General features: G+C 42.1%; 2 protein-coding genes across 4 annotated transcripts in view; both read left to right on the top strand.

The window, feature by feature from the left end:
- Window positions 1–9964, top strand: part of LOC110529501 (ubiquitin-conjugating enzyme E2 J1) — a 36956-nt gene extending 26992 nt beyond the window's left edge. For all 3 annotated transcript variants that reach the window (XM_021611737.2, XM_021611739.2, XM_021611740.2), the window contains 4 exons: window positions 1257–1362; window positions 3552–3678; window positions 4140–4256; window positions 8465–9964. In XM_021611737.2, the coding sequence (XP_021467412.2) occupies window positions 1257–1362; window positions 3552–3678; window positions 4140–4256; window positions 8465–8749 (635 nt within the window). In that variant the 3' untranslated portion in view covers window positions 8750–9964. The remainder of the gene's footprint in view (window positions 1–1256; window positions 1363–3551; window positions 3679–4139; window positions 4257–8464) is intronic.
- Window positions 9965–10434: 470 nt separating this feature from the next.
- Window positions 10435–24125, top strand: part of LOC110529499 (gamma-aminobutyric acid receptor subunit rho-2-like) — a 34931-nt gene continuing 21240 nt past the window's right edge. The window contains exons 1-2 of the mRNA XM_021611736.2: window positions 10435–10806; window positions 12220–12329. Coding sequence (XP_021467411.1) covers window positions 10685–10806; window positions 12220–12329 — 232 coding nt within the window. The 5' untranslated portion in view covers window positions 10435–10684. The remainder of the gene's footprint in view (window positions 10807–12219; window positions 12330–24125) is intronic.

Raw genomic sequence — 24125 nt, 5'->3', positions numbered from 1 at the left:
ATCTCACTGGTCACCCCCGAAGCCAATTCCTCCTTTGGCTGCCCTTCCTTCCAGTTTTCTGCTGCCAATGACTGGAACGAATTGCAAAACTCCCTGAAGCTGGAGACTCATATCTCCCTCGCTAACTTTAAGCACCAGCTGTCAGAGCAGCTTACTGTGCCTGTACATAGCCCATCTGTACATAACCAATCCAACTACCTCATCCCCATACTGTATTTTTTTTTTTGTTTGCTCCTTTGCACCCCAGTATCTCTACTTGCACATTCATCTTCTGCACATCTATCACTCCAGTGACAATTGCTAAATTGTAATTATTTCGCCACTATGGCCTATTTATTGCCTTACCTCATTTGCACACACTTTATATAGACTTTTTTCCTATTGTGTTATTGACTGTACGTTTGTTTATGTATAACTCTGTGTTGTTGTTTGTGTCGCGCTGCTTTGCTTTATCTTGACCAGGTTGCAGTTGTAAATGAGAACTTGTTCTCAACTAGCCTACCTGGTTAAATAAAGGTGAATTATTTTTATTTATTTTTTAAAGCCAATGAGTCCATGGCCCAGAGATTGAACATCCACCACTGGGTTTTTGGTGTCTCAGCTCTCCACTACAGGCTCACTCCGGGGGGGCAGCTGCATTGGTTCCTAGATTATGTTTGTTCTGCAGTACCATGTCCAGTACCATGTGCCCACAGTTGTAATAATTTCTGGAGAGAGAATTCAGACAACCAAATCATCTGTTGAAACAGGCTTTCACTGTATAGCAGGCCTCCTTAACCTCTCTCTTTTCTTTTCCCTGTAGCTGTTTTTTCACCAGCTGTCCATTCTTTGCCTCCAGTCAGCCTGCTACTTGATTTCATAGGTGTTTATAATGTACATTCTAGCCTTTTTACAAATGTCTTTATTCAAATCATCCATTGGTTTTGAGTTGTTAGAAAGCCCTGAAGCAACCATGGACATGACAGAAGCTATCCCAATATTTTGCGAAAAGTGTCCCATCATGTCAGCTGGAGAATGCTATTTGAGGAGTTGCTGTGGCGAATGTCCTCAGAAATGCTTTCTAAATCCAGGCTTACGCAGTATAAAACAAAGCATTACTCCCGCAACGCATTACATAACATGGGTGGCGAACTTGACAGAATGTGCCGTGGTATTTCATGTGATTTAGCGACTCCCTTTATCCACTGCTGTTACGAGTCGACAGACAGTTTTTGGGGGGTTTTGTCTTTCATAATTTTTCTGTTTCTCCCTTTCAGTCAGAACGGCACTAATAGCTATAATCGGATTCATGCCAACCAAAGGGGAGGGTGCAATCGGATCCCTTGATTATAATCCAGAGGAGAGGAGAGGCCTGGCCAAAAAGTAAGATTACACAGATTAAACCCTCCACTCTTTCCACTTTACTCTCTTTCCAATGCAAAGATTAAGCCATGCAAGTCTAAGTACACACGGCTGGTAGGTACAGTGAAACTGCGAATGGCTCATTAAATCAGTTGAGTGTCTGCACTGAGGGAGGGATGGATGAATGGTGGTGATAACAATGACTGGGAGAGGAACAACACAACAGTCTGGGGTGAAATGTCTGTTTGCTGTTTGTTTCAATGTGTAATCCTTAAACGGTTCATTACATGTATGGTGGATACTTGTATCAAGCACTAGCTTTACATACAATTAGATGGACTGTATTTATCACGTGCCGAATACAACAGGTAGACCTTATCATTAAATGCTTACTTACAAGCCCTTAACCAACAATACAGTTAAGAAAAATAGTTAACAAAATATTTACTAAATAAACAAAAGTAAAAACATTTAAATAAAAGTAATACAATAAAATAACAATAATGAGGCCATATACAGGGGGTACCGAGTCAATGTGTGGGGATACAGGTTAGTCAAAGTAATTTGTACATGTAGGGGTAAAGTGAGAACATATAGTGATAGACAGGTGTTTATTTAACGAAGTTGAGAATAAAGTCATGCTTATGCAAGCATGTCATGTAATTAACACCTGGGCCACAGTGGATGTGCCCTCTACAAATAGCTATGTCCATTGCCAGGGAAACAAAGGCATGTCTGGGCATGTTGTTTCTCATTCTTCTTCTCTTATTGTTATGGGTCTCTCCCTCTGAAGAAACATGCAAAAGCTCTGTTGGAGAAGGTAAAAAAATGTGTGGGGGGGTCCAAGAGCTGTGTCCCAAATGACAACCTATTGCCTTTATAGTGTGTTCCTTTTGACCAGGGCACTGGTTCGAAAATATACAATAAAGGGAATAGGATACCATTTATGACGCATCCCAGATGACTGTCTGTTCTATTAACACATACAGACAGGGGTCTTTAGCGACTGGCTGTTTCATTAACACATGAAGATGAGATGTGACACGGGAACATATCCTTGTCTATAAATACATACAGTGCACTGCCTGCCTATTTATCTTCCTGATGAAAGAAAGACCCATGTTTCACAAAGGGCTGTCGTGGCTGCGATTGAGACAGCAACTTTGCTTTGATTTAAAAATTCCTTCTTGGTTGTCTCCATACCCTATGGTAATTGTGAGAGCTGTCAGTCAACATCAGGGCCAGGGGCCCCTAGCAGGAAGCAGATAAACAGCAGCACAAAATAAGAATTCAGAGTTGGCTCTGTTTCCTGACAGAAAAGTAAACTGCTGGAGAAGTTTTGCTGGCTGGCAGGCTGCTGTAATGACAAGTGTTAATAATGCAGAAGTTAGAGGAGGACATTTTTCAGATGGTTGTCTTTTCTGCCTATAAATATAATGATATTGGTTGAGTGGGAAAGCACATTGGAAGAATAGAAACTCTTGGGAGGTGATGCTTGACTTCATTGATGGAATTGTATTTTATATTTATATTGGTGTAGCTGTCAATATTCACAGTTGAATGTTGTCTTCACATAATGAGTTTCAATCCATCCGTCAAATTGCCTTCAACTCACCCACACGAGTCATCTTTGACAAACCAAATCTCTAAGAAGTTTGTACGTTTCTCTACGTTTTTTGTGTGTTGTGATGGGAGCTCCTGTCTGACTCAAAGTAAACAGCCTTGTGATCAGAGAGCATCAGCCAACATATCTCAACAGGGTTTCTGTCAGAGGATATAGGCCCAGATTGGCTCAGTAAGCCTAGGGCTGTGTCCCAAATTATACCCTATGCTCTATAAAGTGCACTACAGGTCAAAAGTAGTGCACTATATAGGAAATAGTGTGCCATTTGCGACGGACACCCAGACTCTGGAAACTCCTCAGGTCTCCTACCTGGATCAACTTTAATACAGCTGTATAGGACTAGGAAACGGCTTTGACTTTTATCACTTAATGCCTCCAAAACGTACACTAATCCAGGCCCTCTTTTCCTTAGGGGGCTGCTAGGGGTGAATGATTTCCGCTGATTTGTATACTGGTTTTATTGAGTCATCTAATCTATTCTTTACCCTTCTTGTCAGATGAATCCATTGGGCTCCTGGAAAAGTCAATGGAAACCCTTTCTGCCCCTAAGTTCCCTAACGCTCCCTCCCTGCCGACCCACTGACAGATCCCAGGACTTCTGCTGTGAGACCTGTGGCTGCTCCTTGCTCTCTGCCCTCCTAGGTCCCTCCCCCACTAACCCCAGTCCAGATGACCAAGAGGACCAAGAACTCGCCCAGCAGATCAACTTCAAGGTGTGCTTGTCGCTGCCAGCCACAGTCCTACCCCATCCACGTATTATTGTTTATTTACATTCTATTCCAGTGACTTCAGAAGTGTTACCAGTTGTCAGAATTGGTTGAATTGTGTTTCCATGTCTTTACCCATTCGTACTTCAAGCAGTCACAGACAGAAAAGACAATGGGCTTTTCACCCGAGGAATAATGTCTCTGGCCTGTGGCCAGAGCTAGAGTACTTACTGTATTCTCCGACATTGCTCATCCAAATATTTACATATTCTTAATTCCATTCCTTCACTTTAGATGTGTGTATCGTTGTGAAACTGTTAAATATTACTTGTTAGATATTACTGCACTGTTGGAGCTAGAAATGCACACATGTTACGGTTGTAGTGAAATGCTTATGTGACCATTACAATTTGATTTGAAAACATTGTGGGTGACAGCATCCATTTCCTGTGTGTTGCTTCCTGCAGGCAGAAGCCAGGCAGGCCAGTGAGAGCACAGGGGCAGAGAGCGAGCCCCCCACAGACCCCCGGGGAGAGATGTCCACCTCGGGGGGACAGGAGGAGGAAGAGACCCACGCTGAGCAGGTGAGACTAACACCACCAGGGTTATGCTAGCTAGATTGTGATGGACTGAGAGATCCAGCTGCAGTAGAAGGCCAGCATCCCAGAGTCGCCTCTTCACTGTTAACGTTGAGACTGGTGTTTTGCGGATACTATTTAATGAAGCTGCCAGTTGTGGACTTGTGAGGCATCTGTTTCTCAAACTAAACACTCTAATGTACTTGTCCTCTTGCTCAGTTGTGCACTGGGGCCTCCCACTCCTTCTTTCTATTCTGGTTAGAGACAGTTTGCGCTGTTCTGTGAAGGGAGTAGTACACAGTGTTGTACGATATCTTCAGTTTGGCAATTTCTCGCATAGAATAGCCTTCATTTCTCAGAACAAGAATAGACTGACGAGGTTCAGATGAAACTTCTTTGTTTCTGTCCATTTTGAGCCTGTAATCGAACCCACAAATGCTGACGCTCCAGATTCTCAACGAGTCTAAAGAAGGACAGTTTTATTGCTTCTTTAATCAGGACAACAGTTTTCAGCTGTGCTAACATAATTGCAAAAGGGATTTCTAATGATCAATTAGCCTTTTAAAATTATAAACTTGGATTAGCTAACACAACTTGCCATTGGAACACAGGAGTGATGGTTGCTGATAATGGGCCTATGTAGATATTCCATAAAAAATCTGCTGTTTCCAGCTACAATAGTCATAATGTCTACACTGTATTTCTGATCATTTTTATGTTATTTTATTCGACAAAAAATGAGCTTTTCTTTCAAAAACAAGGACATTTCTAAGTGACCCCAAACTTTAAGGTAGTGTACATGGGTAGAGAAATAACTATATACTGAAGATATTTGCTATGTTGGGGGATTATTTATTTATTTGCCATAGATGAGGTTGGCATGGTTGCACACGATTATTGTGCCTTGTCGCAGAAGACAGCCTAAAGTCTATTTTCTCCGGTAACGTCATCTGTATTATTCTCGAACCATTAAATAGAAAAAAGTTAATTATGAGAGGTATAGAAAGGAGCGGCGGGGGGTCCCTGGGCTCCAGAACAGAGGATAAAAGGGAGAATATGGCAATGTTGTTATCCCGTAAATCATCCTTCATCTCTCATAGTGCTTTATGTAATGTTGTAGCACAGCGGAGCCACATCAGCCACTGTCACTCACTCAGTGAACATCCCTTTTTAAATCGCTGTGTTTAATGGCTCGGTGGGTAATATTGTATGATGACGGTGCAGGCGACTCTCTGGCCTTACAGCTTCTCCAGGGTTCTCCAACTCCGTGTCAATGAGGCATGATACCACTGTCTAGCAGTCACCTATGACAACATTAAAGATAACTGTGATAGGTGTTTTCTTATAAACCGATTATAGCTGGATATCATCGTTATAATGTATTATTTTAGTAAAAGGCATAAGCTGACTCGTGCCCAAAAATGTTGTGTAGAGCTGTACTCCCTGTTCACCCATGACTTCATGGCCAAGCACGACTCCAACACCATCATTACGTTTGCCGGCAACACAACAGAGGTAGGCCTGATCATTGACAACGATGAGACAGCCTATAGGGAGGAGGTCAGAGACCTGGCAGTGTGGTGCCAGGATAACAACCTCTCCCTCAACGTGATCTTGACAAAGGAGATGATTGTGGACTGCAGAAAAAGGAGGACCGAGCGCACCCCCATTCTCATCGACAGGGCTGCAGTGGAGCAGGTTGAGAGCTTCAAGTTCCAAGACAATCATGAAGAGGGCACGGCAACGCCCATTCCCCCTCAGGAGACTGAAAAGATGTGGCATGGTTCCTCAGATCCTCAAAAAGTTCAACAGTTGCATCACTGCCTGGTATGGCAACTGCACGGTCTCTGACGGCAAGGTACTACAGACGGTAGTGCATATGGCCCAGTACATCACTGGGGCCAAGCTTCCTGCCATCCAGGACCTCTATACCAGGCAGTGTCAGAGGAAGGCCCAAAAAATTGCCAAGGACTCCAGCCACACTAGTCATATAATGTTCTCTCTGCTACCGCACGGCAAGCGATACCGGAGCGCCAAGTCTAGGTCAAAAAAGCTTCTTAACAGCTTCTACCCCCAAGCCATAAGACTCTTGAACAATTAATCAAATGGCTACCCGGACTATTTGCATTGTTCCCCCCATTTTTACACTGCTGCTACTCTCTGTTTATTGTCTATGCATAGTCATTTTACCTCTACCTACATGTACATATTATCTTAATTACCTTGACTAACCGGTGCCCGCGCACATTGACTCTGTACCGTAACCCCCTGTATATAGCCTCGTTATTGTTATTTTATTGTTGCTCCTTAATTATTTGTTATATATATATATATATATATATATATAAATATATATATATATATATATATATATATATATATATATATATATATATATATTTTTTTTTTTTTACTTTCAATGTAAGGTCTACCTACACCTGTTGTATTCGGCGCATGAGATAATAAAAATTAGATTTAGGTGCTGACTAACGGATAGTAAACTGTAAAAAAAAAAAAAATGAAAAGTAGCTAATTATGCTCCAAGACATTGAATGTGTCTAGCAACCAACATTTCAGCATGCAGTGCCTTCTTCTGCGTGCCAAAACGTTGGTTGCTAGCCCCATTAAATGTTTGGGAGCCTAATTAGTGTGCAACTTCATTTTTATAATGTATTATAAATAAAAAATATGACAGGAAAACATGGCCATTTCCAATCCTGGTAAAATGAGTGTGGGTATGTCTCTTCATACTATAAAGGGGCTATGTAGATTGGGATTAAATCTGTCTGAATTGACCTGAGAGAGGGACAGGGAAAAAATGTACTTGCCATCTGCTGCTGGATGCAGTAATAAACGAGCGATATAACCTCTGGCCGGGAGAGGGACCGACCAACTTCACCCCTATAGAAATAGAATAGATCATTCTGGTTCTGGGATTATCCCACCCATTAACTGTGTCGTCACTGCCTGTCTTCCTCTTCCTTTATCAAACTGAACAGAGTGATGTAGACAGGATTACAGCTCCCTGCTCTGTCCCAATGTCTCTCTCTGCAGACAGCCCTCCCTGTCCTGCAGCCATCCCCTAATTATGAGTAAGATTCAGCTTTCTCTCTCGGTGTAAAACCTGAGCTGTACCCTATTGCTGCTTTAAAGAGTTCCCCCTTAAAATGACCGACTGTAGCATTTTTGTTAAATTCAACTGTGTTGGTTTGACTGCACTACAAGGACAGTTAGTCCCAAGCAGATTCATAGTGTATACAGTGCTTCGGAAACTATTCAGACCCCTTGACTTTTTCCACATTTTGTTACGTTCCAGCCTTATTCTAAAATGGATTCCATTGTGTTCCCTCCTCAGTCCACACACATTACCACATAAAAAAATCTAAACTTGTTTTTCCTTTGTCATTAACAAATGTATTAAAAAATGTTTTAAGTGGAAATATCACATTTGCGTAAGTATTAATACCCTTTACTCAGTACTTTGTTGAAGCACCTTTGGCAGTGATTACAGCCTCGAGTCTTCTTGGGTATGACGCTACAAGCTTGGCACACCTGTATTTGGGGAGTTTCTCCTATTCTTCTCTGCAGATCCTCTCAAGCTCTGTCGGGTTGGATGGGAAGCGTCGTCGCACAGCATTTTTCAGGCCTCCAGAGATGCTCGATCAGGTTTAAGTCTGGGCTCTGGCTGGGCCACTCAAGGACATTTAGAGACTTGTCCCGAAACCACCCCTGCGTTGTCTTGGCTGTTTGCTTAGGGTCGTTGTGCTGTTGGAAGGTGAACCTTCGCCTCAGTCTGAAGTCCAGTGCACTCTGGAGCAGTTTTTCATCAAGGATCTCTCTGTACTTTTCTCTGTTCATCTTTGCCTCGATCCTGACTAGTCCCCCAGTCCCTGCCGCTGAAAAGCATAGATTGATTAGGGGAAAAAATAATGTACGAAATTTTTGAATAAGGCTGTAACGTAACGAAAAGTGGAAAGTTCCGAATACTTTCTGAATGCACTAAAGCCCTAGGCATGGTTGTGTGTGTAGTGTCTGTGTATTCGTAAAGTGTGTGTGTGTGTGTGTAACTGTTGTATGCACGTGTTTGGGTTCTTGTATTGTGGGTGTGTGTTTGCATGCACGTGTGCACCATGTTGAACGGAATGTGTGTGTTTATTCGTACTGTGTATGTTGGACCACAGTCTGATCCTGTGTATTCTATGCTGTGCTCCCAGCAGGCCGATGCGGCTCCAGCTGCCAGTGAGGACGAGCCATGTCCCACAGCCCCAAGCAGCCGTTCTCTCAGCCCCCACCAGCGCCGGGCCCAGCAGCACCAGAGAGAGTCCCCCAGCAGGCCCACCTTCCCTGCCTTCCCCCACACCGCCACCCCCCAACCCCCTCAGGACGCCAGCCACACAGGCTCTGTGGTGCTCATCATGGTGCTCGCCCTGCTCCTGGCTGCCCTCATCTTCCGCAGGATCTACCTGACCAACGAGTACAAGTTTGACTACGAGCTGTGATGAAACTGACCTGAACTTCCCCAGACCACCAGACACCCTAGCTGGCAACAAACTGACTTTATCTCTTTACATTGCCAGCCTAGAGCCCTGGAAAACCTTCTGTTCATAGAGGGTTAGGCATAGCCTTGGTGACTGTTTCTCCCACTAAGTAAAGAGGGCTTGCTTTACAATGAGGGTAGCCTGCATTCCTGTGTAGGATGTGGTCCAACTCCAAGGTGTCTTTTATTACTTTGAATTGACTCTAAACTGTATCACATTTTAAAGATAGGTCCAAACCTTTATAGAACACACACTTTGGGCTGTATTCACAAAATGTCTGAGTAGGAGTGCTGATCTAGGATCAGGTGCCCCATGTCCATATAATATAATTCATTATGATCTAAAATAAAAATAGATCCGCACTCCTGAGGTGCTTTATGAATACGGCCTGAATCTCCACTTTTAATTGTGTCAGGCAACTGTTTATCATGGACTGCTGCTTGCTCTCATTTAAACAAGTTAATGCTGTATCATATGACTTGTAAACAATGAAGACTATTACATTGATTTGTTTGTCTCAAATAATTAATTGTGCACAGGGAATCAATATGCATAATAAATTGTATACAGATAAGATGCTAATTATTTCTGCTCAAATGTTACGCCATTGACATTTTCATTGGTTAGCCAATTCTCCGGTGGTTTCTACTTTATCGGCAGCAGATACAGTGCAGCCAACTATACATATACTTCTGTCAATCTTAGCCTGAGTGTCAGTTTGTTTCTGCTCTCTTGCCAATTCCATGCTGTTCATACCTGGCGTTATCACTGATTGGGTCCAAAGATAGTGAGACAGGGATGAGGCAATAAACCATTGTCAACACAAGCGCTTCAGAAAGGGAGATTATACAAGAAAGAGGCTGTATGACTTTAGGCCCACCTTTTTGAGGTTCTCACAAGAAATGGATTGGGGACTAATGCAAAGCTATTTAAATATTGTACTTCAAGGAAAATAAAATGTCCAGAGTAAGTCCTCTCTCTAAGTTGTGTTCTCATGATATTTGAGCCATGTATAACAGCTTTGCTCATGTGAATACTGAATCCATTGCAGACAACTTAATGTCTTAAGATGGCATTCATCCATCGTTTGACTGTGTTTGAATGCTACATATGAACATTGTATCAGAAAATAAATGCCTTGAATAAAAAAATAAAATGTTCCTGTGTCACAGTTAACAGATTCTGTAATGTTATTTATTTATTTTCTAGGTCCTGGTGGATGACAAAGTAACACTTAGTTATCCATCGCCACACAGATCACCATTAAGTGATCTGAAGATTGTAGAACACATTTGATATGTGCATGCAAAAGGGTCAGGTTACACCATCCAGTATGTGTTCTCTCAAATCTGTATTCTTAGGATATGCACTTACTGTTGATATGAGACTTGATTACAAGGCCTTTTACATTATCAGTATATGCAAAGAGCTTCTCCAGTTGTTGCAGAGACATTAATTAAGCACAGGATCTATATCTATATCTATATCTATATATATATATATATATACTTTTTGGTTTTCGAAAGTGCCCAGAAAGCTGTGCGAATTCGGAGTATGTTACGTCACTTGATCGAGGATGCCCTGGAATGTGGTCATGTCATTATACTGTAGCTAAAACAGGGCTGCTGCTGAAGCTGCGCGCGCGGTGCCTTGGTTTGGAGTGCGTTGAAACCAACCGCTGTGGACCAATCAGGGAGCAATAAGCGGGACAAGCCGCTTGGAGTCGTAAACATATCTGTCGTTGTTACTTAATCAACCGACACACTGCCTCACTACAATGCATGTTACCACACATGTTCTGCTTTAGATCAGAATACGCTACAATGCTCAAACCATTGCGTTCGTCGATTAAAGGGATTTCTTCACTCACTCGACGACTTTTGAGTTTCACACATAATGCCTTATTATATTAAGTACCTGTTTTTAATTTTTTGCTTGATACTTATCGGGGAATGCCGAAAGCACAAAAGTCGGAAAAGGCGGTGGTCCGGGGCGGTAGAATCTCACAAGCATGGCGCGTAAGTACCTGGATCCTTACCCTTTTTGACAGTTCATCCAAATAGGAGAAAATGGGCGTGTTACATTCGCCACATGTTACTTTCTTCCCATCTCCCCATTATGTTCTTGTTTCATTTGCACGTTCACTCTTTATTTTGCAATTTAAAGCAACTGGGGGTCATCATGACATGACCCTCTTTCTTTGGTTAAATTCTGCACTTGTAGACGGACCCTTGCGTTCCGTTTGATTTAAATATTTATTCGATTCAATTTGTCACGTTCCAATCATTGATGGCTCGTGTCAGTAATGCAAAACCAGTTATAGTCGTTGACACTGAGACTATGTAAATATTAGCCTAGGGGTGGACTGGACTCGATGGGGATTGCGCAACGGGTAAACCATGCCGGTGCGTAAAGATGATCCAGAGCGCAGTGCGCATTGATGGGAAGGATGTAATGGGTGGACCCTGTCTACGCAGAGATGTCATGAATCATCCCTATCTGCAAGTTTCATCATCCATACAAATAATTTGAACCTTGCATCATTATTCTGCATCATACTCCACGGTCGGTTGGGCTGTGCTCTGCTTCAGATGACCCATGATGTGTTCCGTCATTATTAATAATCTTATCTGTGAAATGAGAGGCGATCCACATGTGAGGCTGTTTAATGACACAACGCTGTCAAGTTCACTTGAAATACAGTAAGGGCAGAACATGTTAATGTAATCTGCAAGATTTAACAGTCCCATGGTGACAACGAATGAACTGGGTTCTCCAGCCGGCTCTCAGGCTCCCTCGCTGTATTACAAGTAGCTCACCAATGTCTGTTATTCTTGCATATTGAGTTAAAACATGATACATTTTTGTCCATTACAAAGTATAGGATTACAATTCCGAATCGACCCCTAACATGAACCGTGCGTTTCACTATTATTGGTCAAATAATTGTGTGGTGGTATAATTAGCCAGCCCCCACGCGTTCAATAATTGTCGTCGAAACTGGCATAGGCGCGCGTAAACGCGTAAATTAAGTCGGTTGGGGGTCTATTTGGAACAGAGTTTGCCCTGTCTTCACTGAGCTTTATATCCAAGGAACATAATAAATGCAGAGTATGGGAACAAACTTCAACCCATGTTATCCTCAACTAACAAACATACCACAGATGGGTTAGATAAAACCACCTTGACAGCAAAGCATAGTAGGTTTCTCTTGATTATTTGAGGGCATGCACTACACACACACACAAACACTTATGTTGTAAAGTTTGTGTTCTTACTCCTAATCGTTCTGTGCCTTTCATAATCTCACTGTTGTGGTTTGAGGGTCATTTTAAAGGTGGTTGTATGGTTCTCTGTAAGGAATAAATGGAAACTTTACACTGTTATCTGCCAATATTTTCAGAAGTATTGATTGCTGTTTTCTTTTGTAGTCCACTGACTGGAAAAAAGATAGTTGATAACACCAAATCTCACAAGGTGAAGACAGACCACCTGCTGCGAGTTGATGACCATGATTTTACCATGAGACCAGCCTTTGCAGGTAAGGACATAGGTCTAAACTAATTGGCTGATGTTACTAAAGTAGACTTCAGTGCCCTCTAGAGCAGGTTTGGGCAACTGGCCTCCTCTGTGCTTCCTCTTTTGTAGGATCAACCTCGCAAGGTGGGACTGGGGGGGGACAATACAATTTCGCTTAAGGCCTCCAAAAGGCTAGGGCAGGCTCTGACTGCATGTGTGTTTAGAGATGTGGGTACGCAGACCCGCGAGCCACTCCGGCCCCTCATGATGAGTTCAGATTGGCCCCCACCCCCAACAAAGTTGCCTATCCCAGCTCTAGAGGTATTAGGCCTGGAGAAGGAGCACTGATATCACTGTTCAAATCAGGGGTGCAAAACTGTTCCTCCAGGGCCACAGCAGTGTTTCCATGTTTGTTCTCCTTGGGCAATCAGATGTTTCTAGTCTCTCTGAACAATCAATTAGTGGCATTAATGAACCAATTAACTGCCAGGATCAGCTAGCAAGGAATGTTCCTACTGGATAAAAACTGGTTGAATCAACATTGTTTCCACATCATTTCAACCACAAACATCTACGTAATGATGTTGAATAAACGTGGGAAAGTGATTGGATGAGCAGAAAGTCATCAACAGGACATTGTCTTTTTTTCTTCACTTTTTCAACTTTTAATATAAATCCAAAGACAAGGTAATTTTTTTTGTTGATTTCACATTGAAGTCACGTTAGTTGACATCTCAAAACAAATGTAAATCAAAACTAGACTTTGAACTGAAAGCTGGAAGCTACCAGTATGGACATTGTTTTGCGAACAGTAATTAACAGTTTTAACATTTCTGCATGCATTATTCAAGTGTGTTAACTTCTGTTCAGCAGGAGTGAGGAGAAGCTCGGACTCCAAGTGCAGGCTAGCAATGAATAAGTGGAGCATGGAGCAGGCACAGGATTGATCCGTGAGACACAATTGACAGAAGTACCGAAAGTAACAAAAATTCTAGTACTGAACCATTTTTCATGTTCTAGTATCGAAAAAGTACAGAAGTTTCAGTTTACCATGCACCAGTTTAGTTCTGAAGGATGTCAAACAAAGAAAATGACATCAATGTTCATTAGTAGTCTTTTCATATCAATAACAGGACCCCAGTGTCTGGTCTGGAGCGTGAAGTCAGTCACAAGCTCTGCTGGGTGACTACTGCGTAGCAACCTAGCTGTGCCAAAAGCCCTGGTCTGCCCTAGAAAACCTATTTAAATTGCAATAGCCAGAACGGCCAAACCAAAAGAATGTAGTCGCCTGTTTTGGGCTTGAAAATTGGTTCATTATGATCAAGTTCGATCCCCACTGTGAATTATTTTTCAAGTTTTCTATGAATCGAGATATTTAATTAAATAGTGACCCATTCTGACTACTACATTTATCCTCACACCGGACCACGTGCTGACACAGACCAATCACGGGCCGGCAGGCTACGAGGAGACTCTGGTTGACTCTTTCAGGCAGGATGAAAATGGCTACATCGAATATGATCCGATGCTAGTTACAGCCATTTTCACCACAGATAGAACAGTAGGTTAGTTAAAAAAAATGTATTGCTTTCACCATGATCTTTATCGATTTTTTTTGGTGCCATTCAGCCCCATTCAGCAATATGGCGTGCTTCAAATTCAAATATTAACGGGTCCTACATAATAAAAAAAAAATCTATCTGTGAGTGGGACACACAGCCTTGTGTCCTGGAAGAGAGCGCTTTGTGAGATTCTAAAAGTATGTCTCATACAAACATTTTGAAAAGCTGACTCGTGTAAGCATCTGTAAAAACGCTATTCATTTGGGTGGGTGATGTGTAGTGGTAGCTGTGTTTTCTTCCCTAGCTTCAAAAGGAAGCGGCCGTACAGTGTTGCTAATGAAAGCCTCTTACACTACTGCTTCCCACTCGCTGGAGGAATGTTATCTGACTGTGTGACGCTGTGACATGCCAGCAGGGGGTTTCTCTCCACACTGGGGTGGAGAAATCCCACTGTGAAGGAGCAACTGCATTGTCCCATTGCTCATAATAAACAGCTTTGTGTGACATTGTTATCACAAAGAACAGGCATTTTCACAGAGAGAAAAGTTAATTGTTTGGTTAGAATTAGGACTGTGCAAATGTAGTTTCTGTGGATGTTTTTTCAGAGACAATGAGTGTGTGAGATTTTACATTATGCATACAGTGCTCTGCAGGTGGGAAGGCCTTTATGGGGATAAGCCTTCAAATATCCCCAGCATAAAGGTTAGAGCCGTTCCCATGTGTTTCAGGTTAAGACTGTAGGGAAGCACCCTGCTGCTCAATAATCATTTCAACTTTTATAAATAGCAGACAAAAGAAGATTAACTTTTATATCCATGCAAGTTGTCTGCATAAAATCACCAGGAATATTCAATTTTGCAGATCGTTTGAAGTTTCTGGTTGGTTCCTGGTTTAGAATCCACCATCTAAACAATGTTAGGATAGTGAGACAAAGATTTTTCTGTTGTAGTGAATCTCATATTTGTCATACAATACATCAAGTTCCACTTTGCTGTTTTCACCTATAAACGGAAGTATTTAAAAAAAATAATAATAATAATCTTCCACCGGGTATAAAACCCACCTGAGAAGTATATAGACCTTTCATGGCTTAATCACATTTGCATTACACAGATTAATCAAATTTGCATTATGGTTTTTGCATTTCATTCCTATGATTTCGAAGAACATCCGCCAAAGCCATCCCATCAATCAGATTTCTTTCAGGAGTGAGCAGCAGTGTCTAATGCATGGGCTTAGGTTAGTGATCTGGCCAGTGATAACCAATAGTATATTTAGAGTTGCTAATCCATGCAAAGGGGAGCACTCCAGTGTTATTAGGTGAAATAGATATGGGCCATTTTTCATTCAGCACACTGTATATGTCTCTTCTAGACATTATATGACCGCCACATGCAACACTTGAATTTTATATCTATTTAAATCAGACATCTAATCCAGTGGAGGCTGCTGAGGGGAGAACAGCTCGTAATAATATCTGGAACTGAGAAAATGGAATGGCATCAAACACCTGGAAGCCATGTATAATGCATTTGATACCATTCCACAAATTCCGCTCCAGTCCTTACCACAAGGACGCTCTCCCCAAATAAGGTGCCATCAACCTCCTGTGATCTGATTTGTGATACTTGTAGCTTGAAATACAGTGCCTTCGGAAAGTATTCAGACACCTTGACTTTTTCCACATTTTGTTAAGTTAGAGCTTTATATAAAAATGTATTAAATATATAGATTGCAAAACAATCTACACACAATACCCCATAATGACAAAGCGCAAATAGTTTATTTTTATTTTTTGCAAATGTATTACAAATAAAAAACAGATACCTTATTTACTTAAGTATTCAGACCCTTTGCTATGAGACTCTAAATTGAGCTCAGGTGTATCCTGTTTCCTTTGATCATCCTTGACATGTTTCTACAACTTGGAGTCCACCTGTGGTAAATTAAATTGACATGATTTGGAAAGGCACACACCTGTCTATATTAGGTCCCACAGTTGGCAGTGCATGTCAGAGCAAAAACCAAGCCATGAGGTCGAAGGAATTCAAATCAAATTGTATTTGTCACATGCGCCGAATACAACAGGTGAAATGCTTACTTACAAACCCTTAACCAACAACGCAGTTTTAAGAAAATACAACAAAAAGTAAGACATAAGAATAACAAATAATTAAACAGCAGCAGTAAATAACAATAGCGGGGCTATATACAGGGGTTACCAGTACAGAGTCAATGTGAGGGGGCACCGGTATTGAGGCAATATGTACATGTAGGTAGAGTTATTGTCCGTAGAGCTCCGAGACGGGATTGTGTCGAGGCGCAGATCTGGGGAAGGGTACCAAAACATTTCTGCAGCATTGAAGGTCCCCAAGAACACAGTGGCCTCCATCATTCTTAAATGGAAGAAGTTTGGAACCACCAAGACTCTTTCTAGAGCTGGCTGAGCAATCAGGGGAGAAAGGCCTTGGTCAGGAGGTGACCAAGAACCCGATGATCACTCTGACAGAGCTCCAGAGTTCAGTAAAATGCACATGACAGCCTGCTTGGAGTTTGCCAAAAGGCACCTAAAGGACTCAGACCATGAGAAACACAATTCTATGGTCAGATAAAACCAAGATTGAACTCTTTGGCCTGAATGCCAAGCGTCACGTCTGGAGGAAACGTGGCCCATCCCTACGGTGAAGCATGGTGGTGTCAGAATCATGCTTTGGGGATTTCTTTCAGCGGCAGGGACTATGAGACTAGTCAGGATTGAGGAAAAGATTAACAGAGCAAAGTACAGAGAAATCCTTAATGAAAGCCTGCTCCAGAGCGTTCGGGACCTCAGACTGGGGGCGAAGGTTCACCTTCCAACAGGACAATGACCCTAAGCACACAGTCAAGACAACATAGGAGTGGCTTTGGGAAAAGTCTCATTTTTTTTCTCACCTTTATTATGTTTGTTTATGTGTAACTCTGTGTTGTTGTTTTTGTCGCACGGCAAGTTCTCATTTACAGCTGCGACCTGCCCAAGATAATGCAAAGCCGTGCGACAAAAACAACAACACAGAGTTACACATAAACAAACGTACAGTCAGTAACTGTTATGAGAATTATGTTCTCAATGTTCATAAACCCAATTCAATTGACTACTCAGCCTGAAACCCAGAATTTGTAAGAAACTGGTTGAAATGTATCAGACGGAGGCCCAGCTACGATAGTCAGAAAGTTTATTTACGAGAGCGCTAGTTAGTTGTACAAAACCAGTCATTTTATACTAGCTCCTTACGCACATACTCTTGCACACAAACAGAATTCATACGCACATACATCTTCACACAAACAGTAGGTATGCACACACTGTCCTGCTACCCAGCCGACAAAGATTAGGGACCGTGAAAATCACTCCCTGTCCTATCCCAAATCTCTCAGTGGCCCCTAGCCAAGGTCGGCACCGAATTCTGCTCAGACAGTCTGTTTTTAAGATACTATAAAGACATAAACATTAGCTATATTGTTTTAGCCTAATTCTGACTTGAACTACACATTTATTGATTATAATTGTATACATTCTAATCAATTCCATACAATTATATGGTTTCAGGGTGGAATATTCTTATCATTCAATTAACAGATAAATCCCATTAACAATCCACCCTTAATGACTAAATAATACACACTGATACATCAATTGTATACAAGAATAATCCAGACCAATACATTGCTTATCATATCCTGCCATATGTTACACAACCTATTGCAAGCCCCACGGTTTCTCCCCTCTCTGGGTGGGGAGACCTCCTTCCCTGTTATCAGATTCACAGTGGTCATAAGTTGTCTGCCACAGTTCCTTGTCTGCTATGATTCAAACACATTTCCATATGTTATACAGTGACAGGGTGGAATACTGTTAATTATTGCCTAAACATTAATTACAAAAACATACACATCTATTTTTATTAATATTATCAATGTCACTCAAAATCAACCTCACAAAACCAATATATGTATTTTCATTCCTATCCATCAATGACTGTTATAGGCCTACATTAGGTATCTTAACACTTCCTGTTAGGATTTTTATTACAATCTTCATAAAAAAACAGTCTTAAAGATCAAAAATAGTATCATCCAACATTGGCTCCTAGTAGTTAAAAGAAATGGAGCCATCTCCATACCTGGAGGCCTGTATTCGCCATCCCACTGGCCGGAGCTCGGAATCGGTCCATACCTCACCATCTGTTGCGTTATTGACCTCTCCAGAGTCCTGGTAATCAGACCTCTCATACGCGGAATCAAACAACATCCACACAGAACCAAAACACTCATACAAGTTGCCCACAACACAGTGATGATGACATTTTTCCATTTCCCAAACACACTATCAAACCAATTTGTTAGAGCATTATCCACCCCAGAGTTCTCTGCTAATTTGTGAGCTAATGTGGTTAAACCAGCCAGGGCCTTGGTCACTGATCCTTCTGGAGCTGTGTTATTAAAAAATAAACGTACAGCAATTAACCCCAATCATTCTACATACCTCGCCCTTTTCTGCCAATTAACATATCGAGAGTCAGTCTATTTTACCAGGTCATGAGGGAGGTGGCGGATAATTGGTCTGAGAACCCCTTTACTGCATCGCCAGTATCATTCACGAATCCCTGTTGATTATAATAGATGTCATTAATCCAATCCACATTTTTATTTATTATCAACCACCAAAAGAACGTAGTGGTAAAGTCTTCACCTATTTGATTCATAGCTTTGTATTAATCTGTAACTTCCCTGAGGATGCCAATAGCATCCATCTAGACAAAGCTACTCAAAGCTGGTCAAAACTCCTCCTGTGCTACTTTGGCCTCCTATAACTTGCCTCTGATGACTAACTCGAACTGGTTGGACCAATAACCCCGGGGCGCAAGTGCCTAACCACCCCTTCTGGTAGTTTCTGTCGTATGCGTCCTTTGCTGGTACGAGCCCATCCTACATCAGTTATAGGTTCTGTGAGGTTAAGAATTGTCTCCTGTACTTCCAAACCTAAGTCAGTCACATTAACGATTACCTTTCAGCCATTAAAATCATCTAAGTTCTCGGTGCCATTCTTGTGTCTATAACCCTGGTACTCATCAGGAGTTAAAGTGAACCGAGGTGGGTTGGCCTAGTACTTCAATCTGGCCAACCCAATCCCTGTAAAGTTATTTGCTTTCCTAGGGAATTGTTTAATGTTTACCTTAAATCCTACATCTTGATCTTCTTTGACTCCTTATTCTGTAAGTCACTCATCAGTGTATTATATAGTTGATCTTTTACTTCTTATCCAGGACAATTGCGTAATATAATTAGTACCGGCAGGTGGTGGATCTGGATGTATCAGACCAGTTACCAAGACTATGATGCAGCTCAGAGCCCCTACTCTTCCCAAAAACCGCCAACCCTTTGCTGCCCTTAGTCGGTCTGCTTGGTACCACCCCATACTCACACTTCTAGAATCACCCACAGTGATGAACGGTCGGGATAGGGAATCTTCATTTAAGGAGGTAACCCCCGGACCCTGTTGGTACTCGGTTCTTCTCCTAACTCTGTGTGTGATCAGCAGTGCTCATATGGGTACCTACCTTCTGGCAGTGGGTAACGTGGACCCAAGTGACTCTCTCAACGGCAAAGGCGGTGGTTTAACAGAACCTGGTATGGGCCTTCCCAACGCGGCTGCTTCTAGTCTATTCTCCTCAGGGATGGATTCACCCTTGCACTATTGGTTAGAGCCTGTAAGTAAGCATTTCACTGTAAGGTTGTATTCGGAGCACGTGACAAGTAAACTTTGATTTGATTTAATATTGGAGTGATAGATGTGCAGATGATGATGTGCAAGTAGAGATACTGGGGTGCAAAAGAGCAAGAGGGTAAGTAATAATATGGGGATGAGGTAGTTGGGTGTGCTATTTACAGATTGGCTGTGTACAGGTACAGTGTTCGGTAAGCTGCTCTGACAGCTTATGCTTAAAGTTATAGAGAGAGATATAAGACTCCAGCTTCAGTGATTTTTGCAATTCGTTCCAGTCATTGGCAGCAGAGAACTGGAAGGAAAGGCGGCCAAAGGAAGTGTTGGCTTTGGGGATGACCAGTGCAATATACTTTCTGGAGCGCGTGCTATGGGTGTGTGTTGCTATGGTGACCAGTGAGCTGAGATAAGGCGGGAATTTACCTAGCAAAGACTTATATATGGCCTGGAGCCAGTGGGTTTGGCGACGGATATGTAGTAGAGGGCTAGCCAACGAGAGCATACAGGTCGCAGTGGTGTGTAGTATATGGAGCTTTGGTGACAAAATGGATGGCACTGTGATAGACTACATCCAGTTTGCTAAGTAGAGTGTTTGGGGCTATTTTGTAAATGACATCGCCGAAGTCAAGGACTGGTAGGATCGTCAGTTTTACGAGGGTATGTTTTTTAACAAAAAATGGTACCCCTTTTTATCCCCAATTTCGTGGTATCCAATTGTTAGTAGTTACTGTCTCACTACAACTCCCGTACGGACTCGGGAGAGGTAAAGGTCGAGAGCCATGTGTCCTCCAAAACACAACCCAAACAAGCCGCCCTGCATTTTAACACAGCGCGCATCCAACCCGGAAGCCAGCCGCACCAATGTGTCGGAGGAAACACCGTACACCTAGCGACCTGGTCAGCGTGCACTGCGCTCGGCCCGCCACAGGATTTGCTAGTGCGCGATGAGACAAGGATATCCCTTCCGGCCAAACCCTTCCTAACCCGGACGATGCTGGGCCAATTGTGCGCCGCCCCATGGGTCTCCCGGTTGTGGCCAGCTGCGACAGAGCCTGGGCTTGAACTCAGAGTCTCTGGTGGCACACTGCAGTGCCTTAGACCGCTGCGCCACCCGGGAGGCTGCGAGGGTATGTTTGGCAGCATGAGTGAAGGAGGCATTGTTGCAAAATAGGAAGCCGATTCTAGATTCAATTTTGGATTGGAGATGCTTAATTTGAGTCTGGAAGGATAGTTTACAGTCTAACCAGACCCCTAGGTATTAGTAGTTGTCCACATATTCTAGGTCAGAACCGTCCAGAGTAGTGTTGCTAGTCGGGAGGGAGGGTGCGGGCAGCAATCGGTTGAAGAGCATGCACTTAGTTTTACTAGCATTTAAAAGCAGTTGGAGGCCACGGAAGGAGTGTTGTATGGTGTTGAAGCTTGTTTGGAGGTTTGTTAGCACAGTGTCCAAAGAAGGGCCAGATGTATATAGAATGGTGTATACATCTGAATGTCCTTCAGTGGCCCAGCCAGAGCCCGGACTTAAACCCGATCAAACACCTCTGGAGAGACCTGAAAATAGCTGTGCAGCGACGCTCCCCATCCAACCTGACAGCTCGAGAGGATCTGCAGAGAAGAATTGGAGAAACTCCCCAAATAAACGTGTGCCAAGCTTGTAGCGTCATACCCAAGAAGACATGAAACTGTAATCGCTGCCAAAGGTGCTTCAAGAAAGTATTGCATGAAGGGTCTGAATGCTTACGTAAATGTGATATTTCCAGTGTCGATTTTAGCATGTAAATCTTGGTGGGGGAATTTTTTTTTTTTTAAAGTTGGATGCACGCCAGCAAAGCCACTACACAACACAACATTAAACAATACATGAATTGCGCTATAACGGTGACAAACGGTGCACACAAACTGTTAGGGCCCACATAAAGCTGTCCCAACAGCAGTCCCAATATCTTATCACTGCTACACCTGGCTATCAGCGGAGCCTTGTCTGGCGTCTAGCAGCGAAACAGTTAATTCAGCCTAATTTCCTGCCTTTTTAAAAAACATAGCTGATATGCCTGACTTGCTTAAACAAATGTGGTTTCTAATGACAATTGATATGTGCAAACTATGGCATAAGGGCAACAAGCTGTTAAGAGGCAATCTGTAATTTCGATTAAGACATTAATGAGCGACCTAGGATGGACGTAGTCAGTATAACTATTTGTTTAGAACTTTTTTATGTACAGCGATAGAATTCAGAACATGGGCTGTCCTTACAGTGTTCTCCCTGTACACCAAGTCAGAACCGTAGGATAAATAAACAGCAAGCAATGAAAGCTCTTACAAAAGTTGATGATTACATTTCTCTAAAATAGGTTATAGGCTACATGTGCACCACTAGGTCAGAACAGTAGGTGAAATTAAGAGGGCTAAATAGACCAAATTATTAGGGTGAGGCACATGGGCTACTAACAGCTTACTACACAACATACACTTAGTATTACTTTCTTAGCTACAGTATACATATCTTCCTGGCATATTACATAATTTATGCAGCAACATACAATACATTTTTGGACTCACCTTGATGTGCTCTGCTCACTTGAACAGGAAGGTGGCACAGTGGTCCTTCGTGGGCAAATTTTGCCAGCAGTCTGGCATTCTCTGGCTTTATGGTGCTTCAAGACAACTGGGAACTCAGGGGAAAAAAACAAGATCGAATCATGATGATGTCATTGATCTTCAAGTCGTAGCTCTAGAAAGAGGCCCGAGTTCCCGACTTACAATTCCTATTTAGATGACCGTTCTGGAATTCCTAGTTGTATTGAACTCACTAAAGTCAAGTTAACAGTTGTTTTGAGCATGGCACAAATCTTGCTTCATTGACAGCATGGCCAATGTTGAATGTTTATCATTTTAAACTTGGAAAAGAGACAATCCCAGATTTGGGACCATACAGCCACTCCACTGAATAGCAGGCTAGTGATTGCTTTGCAGTGTTTGCAGTTAGCCACTGTCACTGATTCCTTCCAAACCACTCATTGTTGAATTTGCGATTTCCAGCTTGTTGTGTAATGTTCATGTCCAATGGCCAATGAGCACCGATACGTTTTATCTACATTTTCTCTTTATTATTTATCTTCATATGACAAGGATTAAAAAGTATTTGCCAGTAGATTGTCGACTTGATTCATGATGATGACTGCTAGCTAAGATTTTGAAAGTATGATGTTGACAGTCCAATCAAAGCTACTGTAGATATAACGTGATTTGACGTAATTTTATCTGTGGCCAATGACCTTGAGCCCTGTATGGGAAACTTCTAATGTAACTCTATGGCAGCACCCAATGGGCTTGAATTTTCAAGGTCTACCCTTAGACTTGGCGGTGATGTACTGTCCTGACGAGTGACAGAACACTAAGCTAATCATGGCGCAACTAGAGAACATTACCAACACCTACACTCAGTATTTTCCGCTAGCTGCCTCACCACCATAGAAAGCACTGACCTAGGCTGAAACACCTGCATTTTGGAGCTGCCTTACTCAAGAAAGAAAAAAAGAGACCATGTTTGTATGCAGCTTTATTAACTTAGTGATTTGATTTATTTTTACATTGTTTGCAAACTGATATGTGACACTTATTAATGCCAAAATAACATGCAAAACAGGTAAGCTCAAAACAGGTGGGGAATGACGGGTCGCCACTGGGTATTTCAGTAGTTTTTTTTAATACATTTGCTAAAATTTCTAAAAACCTGTTTTTGCTTTGTCATTATGGGGTATTGTGTGTAGATTGTAGAACAATTCCATCCATTTTAGAATAAGGCTGTAACGTAACAAAATGTGGAAAAGGTCAAGGGGTCTGAATACTTTCCGAATGCACTGTACATAGAATTCACACTGATATAGGACCAGGCCGACTGTAAACTGCATAATGGCTGAGCATGGACATGCCAAATGTTGTCAATAAGCAAGATTAAATTCACTAAAAAGAGAGCGAATAATTCAAATCAAATTCTAAAACGAAACAAACAAATTCTAAAACGAAAGGGAGAATGTCCACTCACAGTTATGCTGCTCCCAAATAGGCCTATGTTTTATGAACATAATCGGAACCATTTTACAGATCAGATCGCATTCACACATCTCCAGAAGTTGCATTGCAAGCGCGCCACGGACATTGTCACCATAAAACATTCTAATACGTTTGGTTGTAATAAAATTCTACGTAAAACAAGTGTTTTCTTTATTGTGCATGCCCAAAATGGGACCTTAATGGCTAAAATAATGTGGGCCTGCCTACAATGCACAGATAAAAAGGGAATGTCAGCTCACTGTTTTACTCATCTTAAACTTAATATTTTAATAAAGCTTTGGTGATTAAGATTTATATCCAAGCGGTCTCAAGAGCCAAACCCTTTATCGACAGTCTTGACTACTTTGCAATTGCATTGGGCACGACAAAAAGCCTTCATTGAGAGGAGGCTATGCTTGGTTTTTAATCAAATAAAAAAAAA

This window comes from Oncorhynchus mykiss, chromosome 8 (assembly GCF_013265735.2).
Source record: "Oncorhynchus mykiss isolate Arlee chromosome 8, USDA_OmykA_1.1, whole genome shotgun sequence".
In the NCBI taxonomy this organism is placed as follows: domain Eukaryota; kingdom Metazoa; phylum Chordata; class Actinopteri; order Salmoniformes; family Salmonidae; genus Oncorhynchus; species Oncorhynchus mykiss.
Note: the sequence above shows the minus strand (reverse complement) of the source record. Positions and strands in the feature narration are given on the sequence as shown.